The sequence below is a fragment of the Oenanthe melanoleuca genome, chromosome 1A, assembly GCF_029582105.1.
Source record: "Oenanthe melanoleuca isolate GR-GAL-2019-014 chromosome 1A, OMel1.0, whole genome shotgun sequence".
NCBI lineage: Eukaryota > Metazoa > Chordata > Aves > Passeriformes > Muscicapidae > Oenanthe > Oenanthe melanoleuca.
Window position 1 is genome coordinate 4,779,802 of NC_079334.1, and position 16,368 is coordinate 4,796,169.

Genomic DNA, 16,368 nt, shown 5'->3' on the forward strand with positions numbered 1-16,368 from the left:
CTCTCTAAATCTGAATTTGACTGGTGTGGTGTTAAAGCCTGTTCTGCACCTTTCAAGTGGTGCTTGGAGGAGAGCTCTTCTTTGGTCCTATGTATGGTGATGGATCTCTTGGGATATGGTTGTCTCCTTCTCTGAGGATGAGGATCATAAAGCAGGCCCTTCAGTTGTAGGGGGCTGAATAACTCTTCAGGCCATAAACCCCAGTGGGATTCTGCTGGCATTTCAGGCATGGGGATGGTGGGATGCATTGGGTGGTGACAATGTGTTCAGATGTGCAGTGCTCACCTCTCAGACAGTACTTATTGCTGCCATCCATGGAGTTCTATTATCTAATGCTGCTCAGTGCACTTTGAATTGTCTTTCCTTCTAGGCATCTTTCTTGACAGGCAGCAGAAATATTTAGTCTAGCTTGTCCTGGTCAGAACATCTTACATTGCAGTGAGTGGGAGATCTTCAAGCTGAGACCATCTGATTGGATTTGACATTTCAGATGGGAAGGTACAAGAAGTGGTAGATGGCATTTATTGAAGGGCAAGAGGATATTATAGGCAAGGGAACATCATGTCACAATAGCCTCCCAAAGCAAGTTCCCATCTGCCCACCAATTTGTGCTGGCTCAGCAGTAGATAGGACAAGAAATTCTTATCCCACACCTTAATGTATTTAAGTATACACCAGCTAGGGGCCTAATCTAGGGTCACATGATTTTATAACAATCTAACTCGATTTGGCATGGAAAAAAATTAGCTTTTAGACCTATAGGGATTTTCCCTGCTTTTTTTCTGCTGCCCTGCTACATAAGTTGGGCTGGTTTCTGCTATTTTTTATTTCTGCATTGAAACACATCATATGCATGTCTTAAGAGAAATATAATGAATCCTTAGCTAAAGTGCTTGGATACTAAATGCCTTTGGGACTTGACAAGAATAACTGAATTCTTTGTTCAAGATCAGGATGGCAACAGGTCATCTTACTGCAAACTTTGCCATAGCTGGCAGCTATTGGCATACCCTGATTCTTGCAGCTTTGTACTGAGAATATGCAAAGGGAAGGTTGGGGCTGGAGACAAGTTGGTCCCTTCACAGTTTCTGGTTCCCTCTATCCTCATGAAGGTGCATTTATCCTTCCAGTATTTTCATCTGCTGTGAAACGTGTTGAGATTCTGGCCCTAAGTTGTTGACTGAAGTACATTTGAGTGCAGCAAGAACTTGATGCACCAGAAATGAATTATAGTAGCATTTGTGGAGAGGTGCTCAATGCCTGAGCCTTCTGTACTCAAGGGCATATGATGGTATTGCAAAACTCATCACTGGATAAGTAAGGGCACAGTCCAGTCAATTGGAAAAATATTTTTTTATCACATCCACCAACTTTTCTTATTTCAAATACTTCTTCAAGAATAATTTCCTTCTGGCAGGACAAACCACTTATGATTTCAGAGAGACTGACAATATCCATGGTTCATAGGCTATACAATGACCAAATTGTGCTTTTGCTCTTCTCGGATTTCACAGTACAGTTGTCTGATCTTCTAACCACCATCTTTATCTCCCTTTCCTTCTAGTTGTATTTCAGTTTGTTTGACTATTCAAGGACACCTTTTTAAACATCTACATAACATTCAATTTCTGAAGGCCTTTATTTGATTCAAGCCCTCGTAATAGTAAGTCCAGTTACAATAGTGCAGCAAACAGCCTTGCAAGAGAAGGGCAGTGAGCTGTGCGGCCTTTTGTCCCTCTGAATGCCTACTCCTTTACAAAGGAAGATGGAGTATCTTTGCAATTTAGTGATGGTGGTTCACCATTTAATAATTTGAACAAGGACAATGCAGGAGCGAAAAGAGGAGCATGGCCAAACATGAAGCTGTTTCTCACTTTGGAGAGACATTATACTGCCTGTATAATTTATCAGTCTCTTCTCATCAGGGGGAAAAAAAAATCAGTGTTTATTTCAAGGTAGTTTTAGTAGCTTTTATCCATCAGACTATATGATCTAAATAGTTATTCAGTTGGTGGAGTTTGAGTTGAGAGACATTATGGACTTGTAGGGAGGATCTTGTCTGATAGCTTGAATCTGCACATACATTTAATAACTGCTGGGGATCTTTGCCTCAGGAGTACTTTATACATAAAGTGATGTCTTGAAAATGTCTTTATTCCAACCACTGTACCCTAATTTTTTTCTTGAAATAACTAGAATAGGACAACATAAAAAAGATTAATTAATCTTTGAGAATCTAGAATATGTGGGTATATTTAAAAGTTGAATCTTTCTACCAAAGAGAGAATATGTCCAAAGTCTTCTGTTTGCACAATTTTAAAGTCTGAGACCTTCATGGATGGAGCTAGTCTGTCTCATCAGCACAGGATGTAGAGGGAACAGTTTATGGGAATAGCAGGGTGTCTTCTTTCTAGTCTATCCATGCTGTAGTCTGCTCATCAGGGGAAAAAGCCCAGCCTGGTTGCAAAGCTGATGCTGGTTTTCTTCCTTCTTTATTTCTCTGATAGGCTGTTTGCCTGCTGGTATTTCTGCCTTTGGAACTGAGAATTTCAAATACTGTGGTTTCTCCTAGTTACCTTTAATTTTCTTAAAGAGATTGCTGTAGTGCTGAATGTAAGTGTGAGATCCCCTGTAAGTGCCATCTTCTGGGACATTTGTTAGATCTCAGGCTTGTTTCCTTAATGTTGGATGCAAGCATCTGAATGATTGTGCTGTTTAAACATGGGGTTGAAGTGCTACAACAAAGCTGAATGCTTTCTCCAGCTCAGCTATTTGTGGTGCTTGCTGTAAACTAATGGGATACAGAGAAGTGCTCATCTTCCTCTCACTTTAAGAAGAGGACTAAATGTGTCTAGAAAGCCACATTAGCATTGCAAAGCAGCATGTAAAAGAGCTTTCCAAGGTAGAGCAATAGGCACCCTTAGACTTCAGTGCATGTCATCACAGATACTCAGCAGAATGAGTGATACCAGTGGCTCCACCCTCATCTTCTTCTTGGCAGTCTGTGACCCTGCTTCTTAGACATGGCTTTGAAGCTGGTTCATTTAACACCAAGCTTCATGGGAGCATCTTAGTATGAGAATCATAGGGTGTACATTTATATAGAAGACATGTCCATGGAATTCCTGACCATGGAACAGCCTTTGCTGTGCTTGTTCTTTGGCTTGACAGCAGTGCTGAGATATTGCTTTGTTCCATGAGCTATTGGGTCATCAGTGAGTTTTTACTGGTAATTGCTGTCTCACTGACTTTTTATTGATCATTTAATTTCTGCCTCCAAACATGTGGGAGCAAATATTTTTCAGCCCTTTTAACCTCCTTAACTTTTCATTTGTGCTCTGCTTCCCTCTCCCCTGTGGCCAGCCCAAAGCAAATAGGTGGACAAAAAGATTAATAGAAGCAAGGAGATGCCTTCCTCCTCTCAAGTGCCCTGTGGCTTGGAGACTGTTATTAATAGCTGAAGTAAAAAAGTGTTTCATAACCCTCTTCTTGCTCCTGCTTCCTTGCCAGCCCCCTTCCCTTGGTCCCTGGAGAGAAAGTGTGAGCTCATCACTTTCCAATGCAAATTCAGCTTTTGGTCTCATACTTGGATTCTTTTCTTAACATGGGTGGAATATTTATCTTCTGCCAGCTGGTGGCTTTAAGCAAGCTGCTATTGCTGGGCTATCCAGAGAGCATGTGAGGAACAGGCCTGGCAAAAGCTGCTCAAGCACTCTTATTTTTTCTCTACTCTGAAAATGTTGCTGTCTGCTCAGCTCATGTGCACATGTCTTCTGCACCTCTGTCTTTGCTCACACAGTGGTTGAAAAGAAAATCTAGACACTTTGGTGTTGAAACAGAAATTGAAATGTAGGTGTAAAAGTCTGAAATCTGTGTAATCTTGTCCCATAAAGCCCACACACAACAAAGCTGTTGTGTGTCTGGAGATTCATGATCTTCAGGGATGGCTTCCCTTCGTGTGTGCTCTGTATCTGATTTTTTTTTTTTTTTTTCTATATCTCTAGAGGTCTAGTGGGTCAGTACTGAAAGGGAGCTGGCATATTGCCATCCCAGATGACTTGGGAAGAATGGGAATGTCACAGTGTTGTCTATTACCCCATTTCTGTATGGATAGCACAGTATGTTGGATCCTTTCAACCATCTCCCTTGCTAAGTTTTTATAAGATTAATTTACCAGCTGAGCATTGCCTCACAAGTTTCACTAAGCTAGAGGCTCTGAGAGAGTCTTTATTTGGAAGTTAAGTGAGATGAGCTGTAGAAGAAAAATGGAAGGAAAAAAGAGCATCAGAGTTCTGCTTCTCACTCTGGAAAATGTTTGCTCACTTTCCTAATGAAAATCTTTAAGCTGTGCATTCTGCTAATGTATTTTCTGGGTATGTGCCATTTTGTGAACAAAATATTTGTTTTATCTCATCCTTTCAGTGGCTCTTAGCTCAGTGGATACAGGCAAGCTTTTTCTTCAGCTAAAACAGAGGATGCTGCTGTCTTCTGAGTACATTTTCCTGAAGGTCTGTGTTCATTGCATTTTTGGTGGTCAGTAAAGGCATCTACATCTAAAAAGTACATTGGAATAACACTGTATACTGAAATAGCCACTGGCCACCCAACAGGCTGCACTGCAGACTTTGTGCATTTTACCCCACAGGGACTCTACAGGTGCATAATGTGCTTGTAAATACCTTTATAGTCACACTTAAGTACAGTTAGGAAATTGTTGTTTGTTTTCACATGGAAAATTGTTTCTGAAGCAAAATGCATGCAAGGGAACAGAACCACTTGTGAAACTTAACCTAATGCTGCTGGTGGATTCAGCTGAAAAAAAACTATGAAATTTAGGAAAATGCTGTAGAATTTTCAGTGTGTTTTTTAGACTTTCAATTGAAATACAGTTTCTAAATTATTTTTTTAAAAGGCATCAAACTAAGTTATAGATTAATACAGTTTTGTGTCCATACCAAACTTTTCTGGTGACCTGAAATTTTGTTGTGTTTTTTTTTCCTTGTGTAGTAGGGTGGGGTTGAATTTAAAAGAAAAATTTGTGCTTAGGACCCAATGTTCACTTTGGGTTTTCATGGAATATTCACCAAACATGTTGATTAAGGTGCATATTCTTCTTAGGTTTTTAGCCCTTTACTCTGAGGTATTCTATTATTCAAAATAATCATGTGGCACCAAGGGAATTTCTGATTAGTTATTAGGAGTGGTCAGGCATTGGAATAGGTGCTCAAGGATGTGCACTTCCATTCTTGGAGGTATTTAAAACTTCATTGGACAAGGCTCTGAGCAATAAGAACTGTCTGGATCTGGTTTTAACTTTGAAGTTGTGCCTCTTTTGAGCAGGGCATTGGGCTGGTTGACATCTAGAGAACCCTTTTAACATGAATAATTCTACAGTTAATGTAGAAGAATAGTGTTCCTACATTTTTGGTATTAATCTGTTCATAGATCTGGAAAAAATACGTAATCAGTACTTTCATGGTTAGTATTATTCCAGAAGTAACAAAATAATCCTGTTAAAGGTGTTGCAATACTTTCTAATAAGTATCTGATTTCATTAAAGAAGTCATCCTGAGTTCATAAACTAGTCAGCATATCTGATTGCATGATTGCATCTGATTGCAATCTGATTGCAGTTATGTCATAGCAGCTGGTCAAAGTAGAACTTAATTTCTCCTTCTATTCTCCTCCAAGATTTAATTTGACCAGTTAATTCATGCTGAAATTGCAAGAGTCTTCCTATATTAAGATACCTCCAGATGAGTTTTGATGACTCATAAGGAATGATTAAATAACTGAGGGCAGCACATATATGAGGGTGACAATTCTGAAGTTGCACCAGCCTGAGTTGCCAGGGCTGGTTTGAAGGATGCAAAAAATGCTAACACAATAAACAATGAGGTTTTCCTGGTGAGAAGAGACTTATAAGACAGTAACAGAACCATATGCCACATGGAACAGCTTTTTGTACCCAAATCTTGGTCCTAACTATGATGATAGCCTCTGGAAGCCTTACTGAAATGTTATGCTAAGAAAAACAGCCCACTAAGAACTTCCTCTGCTCTACAGATTTTCTGAAGTTAATGTGAAACAATTAGAGGCTAAATGACCAATCTGCATCTCTTTGTTTGCCTTGGAGATAGTCACCCAATGAGGGAACAGTAACCAAACCACGGGATTAAGGCAATCTCTCATACTGAAGGCAGTTTCTCATAATGAAGAGCAAATATTATGTAGTGAGTGTAGTTTGTGAGCCAGAGGCTAAGATTCCTTTTACTAGGAAATGTTTGTGTAATAATTCTCAAACAGATTTGTGAAAATTAAAACTACACAAAGGGTGAATTTTGTGGAATTGCTTGTTAAAAAACAGTTCATCCAAAGGTATCTGCAACACAGAAGGAGGAAAAGCTGCCTGGAAGTAATGAGGGCTCAGAATATCCACACCAGTCTTTTCAGGCAAGCTCATAATATCAGAAGTTTTGACAGGAAATGTAGTAAAACAAATACTAGTTTTACAGCTGGATCCTTCCTAGAAACCAATATGCATAATAAAAAAAGAATGGGTACCCCCTGGTTCAGATCCCTGTGTGTTACAGAATGCAGACTGTCTGAGCTTGTGGAGTCTGGAATGGCTACACCATAGCTCATCCAGAGTGAGTGAGCTGCTGGCTCCCTGCATCTGGGATTGCTGATTGCACTAACCCAGGGGCTGCTGCAAAGAGTCTTAGTGTGGGAGAAACTTATCTCCATCTGCAAGTCCTTTAGCTACCAAAGGTAACTTATTCACAGGCATTGGGTTAATCTATAGTTGAACCTTTAAGGATGGTTCCACAATCTGCAGCCCTGAAAGCTGAGGCAGGGGTAAGAGTGAAATAGTCTAGTCCTCGAGAGAGGAGGGGAGTACTTGGATAACCCATGCAAATAACTCTGTGCCATCTTGGGCTGGATCTGCAGTATATTACTGTCACCTAACTGCTCTCCCAGGTTACCAGTTTGATGAAAGATCATGTCAAGGACTATCTTCTGTTTCCAGCTCTCAAATGGGTTGGTCTGCATTATGCAGAATACTAAGCTCTGTGATCACACTGACACTGTCAATTCATGAAACAGATATTGGAGCAAAGTGCAGAGCAAAGCTGCAGTTGCCTTTGGTCCAAGTTTGTGCTGGAGGCTGGAGATGCTCCATAAATTGCAGTAACCCTATTGAGGGTGTGGAAACTTGCCACCTAAGCAGAAGTCAAACTGACCAGAGAAAATGCCTCTGGGTGCTTCTGGGATCCAAAATTTAGGACAGAAGTAACTAATACCTTGGTGGCATTTTGAATTTCCGTTCTATTTAAGTTAACCATGGTAAAGAGTGTTGCTTGGAGTGGTTTGAAAGAGTTGAAATATTATGTTTAAGGGAGTGATGTGGGCACAATGGTAATGAAGAAATACTGGTCCCAAAGTTCTGAAAAAGTTGTGTATTTATCTACCAGACAAATCTGGCCACCAGCACTATGACCTTAATTGATCCCAGCCCTCTTCTGTATAGGGTGGGATAATGGTTCAGTAACTCCCTGCATTGCCAAGCACTTTTGAGTCCTCTACTGGGACAGTGTTTACAGCTCCAGTAATGCAGTGGTAGCTGACTTCTAGCAACTGAACATCAGGATGGTAAGGATAACAATCTGAAAATAGAACAAAAAAGAAAATTCATTGTTTTCAGGTGATATTTCTGCTGTTGCCTAGGTTAAAAGTTTTTTCCAATGGAGAGAAGAGGAAGTATTAGAGAATAAGGTGATAGTATGGAGCAATGATCAGCAGATATGGGAAGGAAACTGAGTAGCTAAGTGAGTCAGTAAGAGGAGGTGCATGTCTTTAGCTGCTCAGGATGAAGCTGTCTCTAGTTTCGTTATCTCAAATTTGTCATCTAACCTTTACAGGAACAGGGGGTTGCCAGCCACAATTAACAGCTGCTGAATCCCCTGAGCATCTGTGCTGGTGATGATGGTATGGCAGAGCTTTGCTCTATGTGGTTCCAGTTGCAATCCTTCTGCTGATCCTTTTCTTGGCATTCTATTGGAAGATGTCACTACTTTGCTTTAGGATTTTCAGCAAGCATTTCCCTTTGGTCAGAAAAACATAGGATATCTTGCATCTGCCCCAGAACAGCTTTGTGGTGGTTTTTGTGTTTCTTATGGCCAGCTATAACTCTTGCTAGGGTGGCTCATAGCTAAAAAAAAAACCCACTCACTGCTTTGCTCTATAAATACTGTTCCCAGATATTGGAGCAAAGTGCAGAGCAAAGCTGCAGTTGCCTTTGGTCTAAGTTTGTGTTGGAGGCTGGAGATGCTCCATAAATTGCAGTAACCCTATTGAGGGTGTGGAAGGGAAAGCTTTCACTGCTTCCTACCCCAAAGACTGGAGTGAGGATAGCCAGTAATTCTTCTGCAGGTAAGGGTTTGGTAGCATTTTTCTGAGAAGGCTTTCCAGCAGAGCAGTACTTCTGATCCTTGCTGCTTTTGTTCTCACAGGGAACTCCAGGACTTGGATTTTTGGGCATCTTGAACATTGTTCCCTTCTTGTGGAACAAGTAGGGAAACAACGGAAGTATGAAGTCATCACTGCCCATAAACTCATCTTTCTCCAAATTTTTATTGCCAGGTCCAGGCAATTGAAAGCCTTTTCCTTAAGTTCAGAAGATGCTTCTCACCTCTAGTTAGATATATGCTGATGTAGTTGACTCAGCACAGTCACCCTCCAGCACTTGGGAGAGTGGGTTTAATTAAGTAGTTCATGTTTAAATGCCAAGCAATCACGAGCATTGTCATTTTGGGCCATGAAAATCTCGAGTTTCTCAGTGACATGCTGCCTGCTGCTGCTGGGTGGACACCATTGCTGCCTGGTGGAGCTGGCAGGGCTTCAGTGCCCTCTGTGAACTGCCATGCCTGGGCTGTACCATGCCCTGTTTGCCCACCCTGGTTGGTAGTGGTCCCAAAGCTGGTTTTGTGTGCTGAAGTCTCATTTGAGCCATGGGAGGTAAGCATAAGCCCAAAATTATGGATATGGTCAAGTGATGGCCTGAATTCAGCCAGTAATCTTTCTGCTTTAGATTTTGGTGGTAAAAGTGATACTGAACAGCTTGCTGCATTGCCACCAAAATTCTTGGCAGAATTAGAAATGGACCTTACTAGAAATTAGCCATTTTGGTTCTGGAAAAGCTGCAAATAGAACAGGATTTTTTTTCCCTTCCTTCTGTAGGCTTTTATTTTGCATCTTGGCTCTGTAGCTCCTTTCTACTATTCTATATAAATCTCTTGTTTAGGCAGGTATCTGATAACTTCAAGATTAATTTCTGACAAATAAGCATTTGCTGTTTTCTTGCTGATGCTTCTAATCTATGAAAGCAACTGAGCAAAAGGAGATAGGAAAACCTATGAGAAGGCAAGGTTGTGATTTGGGGATTTTTTTTTTTTTTTTTTTTAAAGCTCTTTGCACACTAGCTGTCTTTTTATTTAAATACTATTCTTAGTTTGAAACTTTAATTCTGGGCGTACATTTTGTGCCCAGATGGTGCAGACTCACACAGAAGCCCATCACGCTGTCAGGGCAGGCGGATACATATGTAAATATTTTGCCTTTTCCCCCTGTAATATTTGACTTTGTCTAATCTAATTGCTGTCAAAGGCAGAATGTGAAGAATACTTAAGAGAAGCAAACAATGAGGACCTCAAGTGTTTATACTTCACTAACTCTGGAAGATGCTGGTAGACTGATGTAATTAACAACTTGGTTCACGAGTTTTTTCCTCATGCTGCAAATTCATGGTCCATGATCTAAGTTCATGCCAGGTAGTACCTTACAACCTTAGTAGAAACCTGTATTTGTAGTGGTTTAAAAGCATATTTTACCCTGTGGAACTGTCAATATAAGGCTAATGGGTCTGCCTTTTCAGTTCAGGCTGGCAGTAAGTGTCCTCTACCTGCCTCCTTGTGTATAGTGCTCTTTATTATTTATATAATTCATTGCTTCATTTAATTTATTCTATTGAGTGCTTGTCTTAATGTATTTTTAATACATAGAAGCATTTGCAGCATAGCTGCTTCTTTGACTAGTGGCAGCTAGTAACAAACAGCATGGCCAGCCACATTAAGGAAACCTATTTAGTTATCAAAGGCCTGAGCCAAAATAACATAATGTTAGTGGGAAAATGACTTCCATGAGCTTTGACTCTGACAGTTTAGTGAAAAGGTCTAATAAAGCCAGTGTTAGCTGAGAGTGCTGGCAAAAGCAAAAAAACCTGTCTGGCTTTCATCAATACATGAACAGTTTGTTACAGGTGTCTGATCAGATGTGAAATTTAGCTAGGCTATCATTCGTGGAAGGCATCAAACTAAACCAGCCCCTTTCTTCTAAGGACACTAACTATGCAGAGAGATTCCAGGAGATCAGATCCTGAAGGGGCAATTATTGTACAGGAAGGCAAGTATTTATGAAAGGAGATGTAATGATGTGACCAGAAGATATCAGAAGCAGCACATGGTGCTTTTTTTCCATGGAATATAGGTGAAATCCTGAGGAAAATAGAGGAAAAAAAGTTGCCCATTTCAACCACTGATGTTGCCATCTGAGCCTCATTGTTCAGGGATGCCAATGAATTGTCTCTGAACCTGCTGTAAAAGTGTCTGGGTGCCTTTGGGACAGTTTAGCCTGTCATGTGTCCCTGCGGGGTGGAGAGGGTCAGGAAATTGTTCACTATCTATATTATTTTTGTGGGTTTTTAAAATTATTTAAGGGAAGATCAAAGGTATTTGCTCTCTGTATTTTCTGAAGTATGGGCACTGAGTCATGACCATGACTGCACAAAAAGCTAAGACATGAATTTATAGTTTCTATACAGTAACTGCATGGCAGTTGCTAGCTCGTAGTTCAGAGAAGATGTGAAATAAGGGGTAATTTGCCACAAAGATATCTCATGGTGAAAGCAGGCACTGGCAGCTATTCCAGGGTCAGTCTGGAAAGTTCCTGGAATGTGTGAAAGAAACTTCCTGTATCACAAGTTTGCATCTGAGCTTACATGTCCCAGGCCAGAGCAGAGCGCTGGGTGTCGCAGCAGATGGCAGGGATCACTTTGCTTGTGGCTGTCAAACCCACCTGGCCTATGGCTGGCAGGAGATGTGACATTATTTAACCACTTTCTGCCTTTTGCCTTTGGCAGGAGCGATCGAGCGGTGCTCGTACATCAAGTACCACTACTCCTCAGCCACCATCCCCAAGAACCTCACCTACAACATCACCAGGACCATCCGCCAGGACGAGTGGCACGCCTTGCGTAAGTGCTGCTGCCTTTGGCACTTCTCTCTGCAGGTGGGAGGTGCTGCCTGAGGAATGAGAGCACAGGCTCTGAGTGACAGCCCACTCAGAGCCCTCATCTCATACACTTTGTCTCTGTAGCAGACACATCGATTTGTTCCTAGGACCTACATCTCTGTTTCTGCTGCCGACTGGAAATTCTGCTGAGGCATGAGAATGTGGCAGTGGGGGAAAGGCATTTGTATGCAGAGATTAATATGGAGTTAAATACAAAAATGAATAACAAAATCAATGCCCTATTTTTTAATTCAGTGGAATGCTCTGTACGTGAGCACATTCTCATGCCATTGCTGCTGCTGCTGAATTTCTTGCTTCCAGGAGAATTCATTGCTGGCTTTTATTGTAGAATATGTCCTACTGCCAGCAGCTCCTGTGTGAGTGTGGCATCGCTCTCCTTTGAAGATCTTGAAAGAGAGTTGCTGCACCCTTTAAGGCACAAGGAAGGAGCTTACCCCTCAGTGATAATTGTAGCCAGTGGTCACCAACTTGTAACGTTTGCTCAAGTGACAAGATCTGACATGGATGGAATTGCCTCGGGATGTATTGGCTGACCTTAAGTCTTGTCTCTCATCTTGGAGATGGAAAAGGGTTTTCACTGGTAAAATCCAAAAGGTAGCATTTCACAAGGAAGGATGCCACTGTGACTGCTCTTGTTACCACACAGTGGTGGGGACTGAATGTCCTGAGTGGCTCTGTTTTGGTGGAAGGAGATAAATCTCCATGAAGGTGGCAGGGGTTGAGGTAAGCCCTGATTGTGGTTGAGAACCTTGAAAGGTGATAGTGAGCTTCTACTCACTGAGAGCTGAGAGACCTCTAGTGTTCCCATGGCTTTCAGTATGTTTCACTCCTCCCTCGTGCACCTCTTGCTTTGAGGAGGAGAAGGTGCAATGTTATATTGATTTCCTGCATGGGTGAGGTCCAGCATGGTTTGAGAGTCATTATGGTCCTTCCTGGTTGACTCTCTTAAAGAATTAAGCACACTCTAGAGGGTCTTGTTAAATGCCTATTTTTTTTTTAAATGTGTCTATGTGGATAAATACAAATTTTTATTTTGACATGACAAAGAGAAGGAATAATTGAACTTATGCCTCTCAGCAGGTTGTAAGAGGCTGGTCTTGCAAAATACTGTGCTGTGCTGATTTGTCCCTGAAATCACAAGATTCAGGTTGCTTCAGGTTTTCCCCTCCCACCTGTCTTCTCTACTGCTGTTTGTTAATGTAAAATGTAACAATGCTCATCTGTGGGCAAAAGTGCACCCACCAGCAGCAAGGGGCTTTGGTTTATGCTTGTTGTGTATGAGTGGTTTTGCCACTGTTGTAACAATGACTTTTCTACTACTATCTGCTGGGAATATCACTGTTTAATGTAAGAATTTCCTAAAATTACTCTCTCAGCAATGGCTGAAATAATAATAGTGATGTAAGATTGTGTTCATCCTGTGGTAGGATCAGCAAGTTCCTGAGCTTCTTATGTTGGTAGGGCATTTCAGTCTCCAGAGGTGCAGCCTAGACACTGCTCAAACATTTACCTGTCTGGTGTGGCCTGAGGCACTCCCAGGGTGAGGCTGCTTGTCCCCTCCCTGTAGAGGGTACCTTGAGTGTGGGTGTGTATTTCTGACCCAAACTTTCTTGCCTGTTCTGAGAGTCAGATGAGTGTAGAGATAGAACTGACATCTGCATGTACCTATCTAAAGACAAAGGAGAAGATAAATACTTTTCTGAAGCTCTCTTCTCCTGAGCACTTGATGCAACAGGTGCTTTGGTATATGGGGTAATCTTGGTTTTGGAGGTCACTGCATTGAAGAATGAACTGGATCTGTATGACTGTTTGCTGTGCAGAAACAGTAACCTCTTTAAAAGATAAGGCCAATAACATCTCTGAAATTGTGATTTGCTTCTTGGGGGTTTTCTCCCTTTACATTGCAGTAGACCAAGTAGGGTAAGTGTCTTCAGAAAGTCCCTGTGGTTTTAGCCCCTGCCTTAGCAGCTGCTCTATGGCTCTAGACTTGTTTCATTAGTTTCACTAGTTTCACACAGGTACTTTATCTCAACACTGGTCAGTCTGATATTTCCAAGTCAACCTGACCATTATTTTCCTCTGAATATTTTCTTGTTCCTATCAGTGGATGTTGTGACAAATAGCAAAAGAAACAGGGCCTAGGCTTGCCTATCATCTTTTTCTTGCCATGGATTATTTTTCAGATCTGTAGTGTAAGAAAAAGAACCTATTTCATGAAGAAATATGGGGGAAAAATGGCATCTTTGAGAACTTATGGGGAACTGGAAAGGTGAAAGCAGAGTATTTGGAGTATTTGGTCACCCTAGTCAGCAAAAGTGCCTCTTCTGGGCTGAAGCCATTGTTATGATTTGGTGTATTTGTATTTCAGTTGTGTATTTTATTTATTTTGTCTATGGACAGCCAACTGCCTGTGAAAGAAATCTGTTGTTGTGCATGTTCAGTGGGTTGGGGATCAGAGGAGACAGGGCTCCCACAGTGGATTGCAAAATGGTTTTTTTTGGCCTGGTGGGCAGGACTGATGTTCCAGGAATTTCTCTTGAACTGCAGGAGTGGGTGAGGACAGTTAATTTGAGGCTGAGGGCCCCATGGCACCATTCAGCACACCAAGCAGACACTCCTCTAGCTGTGTTAGAAGAACCCAAGAGAGCAGCTGGTCCTAGAGGGATGGTTGGAGCTGACTTTACCATTTTTGATTTCATCTTTTTTTTTTTCTGTTTGACATTTTCAAGATGGAACCTTTTCTCTAAATTGATTGCCCATGGCAATATGAGCTGGGGAAACAGGTCTTTGTCTTCTCTGCAATTGCTTCCTCTCAGCTACCTCTGGTTAAACAGAGAGGGAAGGATGCTTGTAGTATTGCCAGCTCTTGCCTGTCAGGATATAAATGTTCATCTAATTAGACAAAACAGGTCTTTATATGATCTGGGAGGGGAAGAGAGAAGCAGAAGAAAGCAGTGTTCAACTTTGAGCACAAGTAATTGTCTTTATGAAGATGCTGGTGTAGTGATATGACTGAGTCACTATTAGGCATTTGTCTTGTCATTCTTTAGCCCTGGCCTTGACTGCAAAACTTGGTCCATAGTCTTGTTTTCTGAAAAATGAGACCAGAATCATTGATGGTCCTAAAAATGGAGGTGTATTATTGCAGTAAAAAGGCAAGAAAATATGGGCAGGTCTATATTTATTCACATACTGTTCCATGTATTTTATGCTGTTCCTGAAGGTTCACTTTTACTATGCTACAGATGTGTTCACAAAAAATGGGAATGTGCTCATGGCAGGGGTTTGAGCTGTAAAACATGGTGCAGGCATTGAGAATGTTGAGAAGTGTTTTTGGGTGACAGAATAAATACTTCAACTGGATGCTTGTGCTTTAAGGAGCCTGACAAACAAGGGAGGCCATGTTGATATCAATTTTTTTTTCTCCTTGTCCCAAAATCCTCAGGATACCTTTATCTGTTATATTATGGCAAAGCAGTTGAAAGGCTGTGTTTGTAATGAAAATGGCAGTACCTACAAGGCAATGAGGGCATGTGCTATATTCAGTTTAACATCTTCCAGGAGCCAACAGAACTGGTAGTTAAAGCCACTGAGGGATAAGGCACTGAAAGCCCAGGGAGTGTTCAGTCTGTTACTCTTTGGAGAACAACAAACATGTGTTGGGTTTATGCTTTTTTTGTTGTGGTGGTGTTTTTTTTTTTTTTTTTTTTTACTACCAGGAGGATTGTAGTAAGGTCATTTTGCTTTCATCTCTGTTTGGCTTTGTGTGGGTGTGTTTGTTTTCTTCTATATTTTTTAGTAGGCTATAGGCAACCCAGGCTCTATATTCATCTTATGCTGCACTCTGAGAATTTGCTGTTTCATGGGAAAGCCATCTTCTCTCCAAGGCAGATGAAGAAACTACTGTGGCTTCAAAGTGCTGCAAACAAGCAAGCTGCTGATGTGTGTTCTTGAAGAGTGAGATGTGGGTTTTTGTTTTTTTCTGAGAACAAGTGCCATGACTCCCTCTTCCCTCTCTCCTGCCTTGGTAGCTGAAAATGGGACAATTGCTGCATGGCACTCCCAGCCTCTGGCAGAGCTCCCAGTGGCTTGTGTTATAGTGCATGAAAGTCTCTACATCACAAGAGAAAAAAATTCTTCCTTGTCTCCTAAAGCTCTTGTTTTGCTGATTCACAGAGCCTGTTGTGTGAGTTAGATAGTTAGGTCTAGAATCCTTTTATTTTTCTGTCCTCCCTATATGACACAATTTGATTTTTGTACCTAGGATGTAACACTGCCACAAAAGAGGGAATTTGTCTGTTCTTCTCCAGCTTGCCATTGCCTCCTCAGCCTGCCTTCCACAGCAGCTGTGTTTTGTGTCCAGGAATGTGAAGAGTGCTGCATCTGGGCAGGAAGTGGCTAGAATTGCTATGGAAACTGATTTTATTTTTTTTTTCCCTTCACAGCTTAGATATTGTGTCACCAGACTGCTTTAGAGTGAACCAGGTAGCTGATGCCTCCTAAATGTTTAGAATTTCCTGGACTTATCAAAAATACTCCTTGCCTGGCACTGTAGGCTATCCTTTGCCTGTCTTCTACCACCATGATTCTATTGCAGGACCACAAGATATGTGCTCTGAATTTCAAGTATCAATGTGGAGAGCTGCATTGTCAGAACAACAGTCATAATGCTTTGTATTGGAATATAACATTCACCTGCACTCTGGAACTGCAGCACTCCTGTGTTTGTGGTGATCTAAAAGCCATTTGCATAAAAAATGAATTCTGAAGTCAAAAGTAATAGCCTGGCACATTCTGAGAATTGGAGTAAATGAATAATTTCTACAGGGTTTACAGTGTGGCAATATTTTAATTCATACAGCATCTATGTTGAAAGCTGAGTGAATTTTATTGGCCTTAATGCTCTGAATTTTGCAGGAGCCTACAAAGCACTCAAATATTTCCTTGTAATCAGTAAAACTACAGGAAAAATATCCAGCAACAATTAACACTCAGGGA

General features: G+C 41.3%; 1 protein-coding gene across 1 annotated transcript in view; it reads left to right on the forward strand.

Moving 5' to 3' along the window:
• TMEM178B (transmembrane protein 178B) overlaps positions 1-16,368 on the forward strand; it is a 187,264-nt gene that overhangs the window by 40,963 nt on the left and 129,933 nt on the right. The window contains exon 2 of the mRNA XM_056482649.1: positions 11,198-11,311. Within this exon, the coding sequence (XP_056338624.1) occupies positions 11,198-11,311 (114 nt within the window). The remainder of the gene's footprint in view (positions 1-11,197; positions 11,312-16,368) is intronic.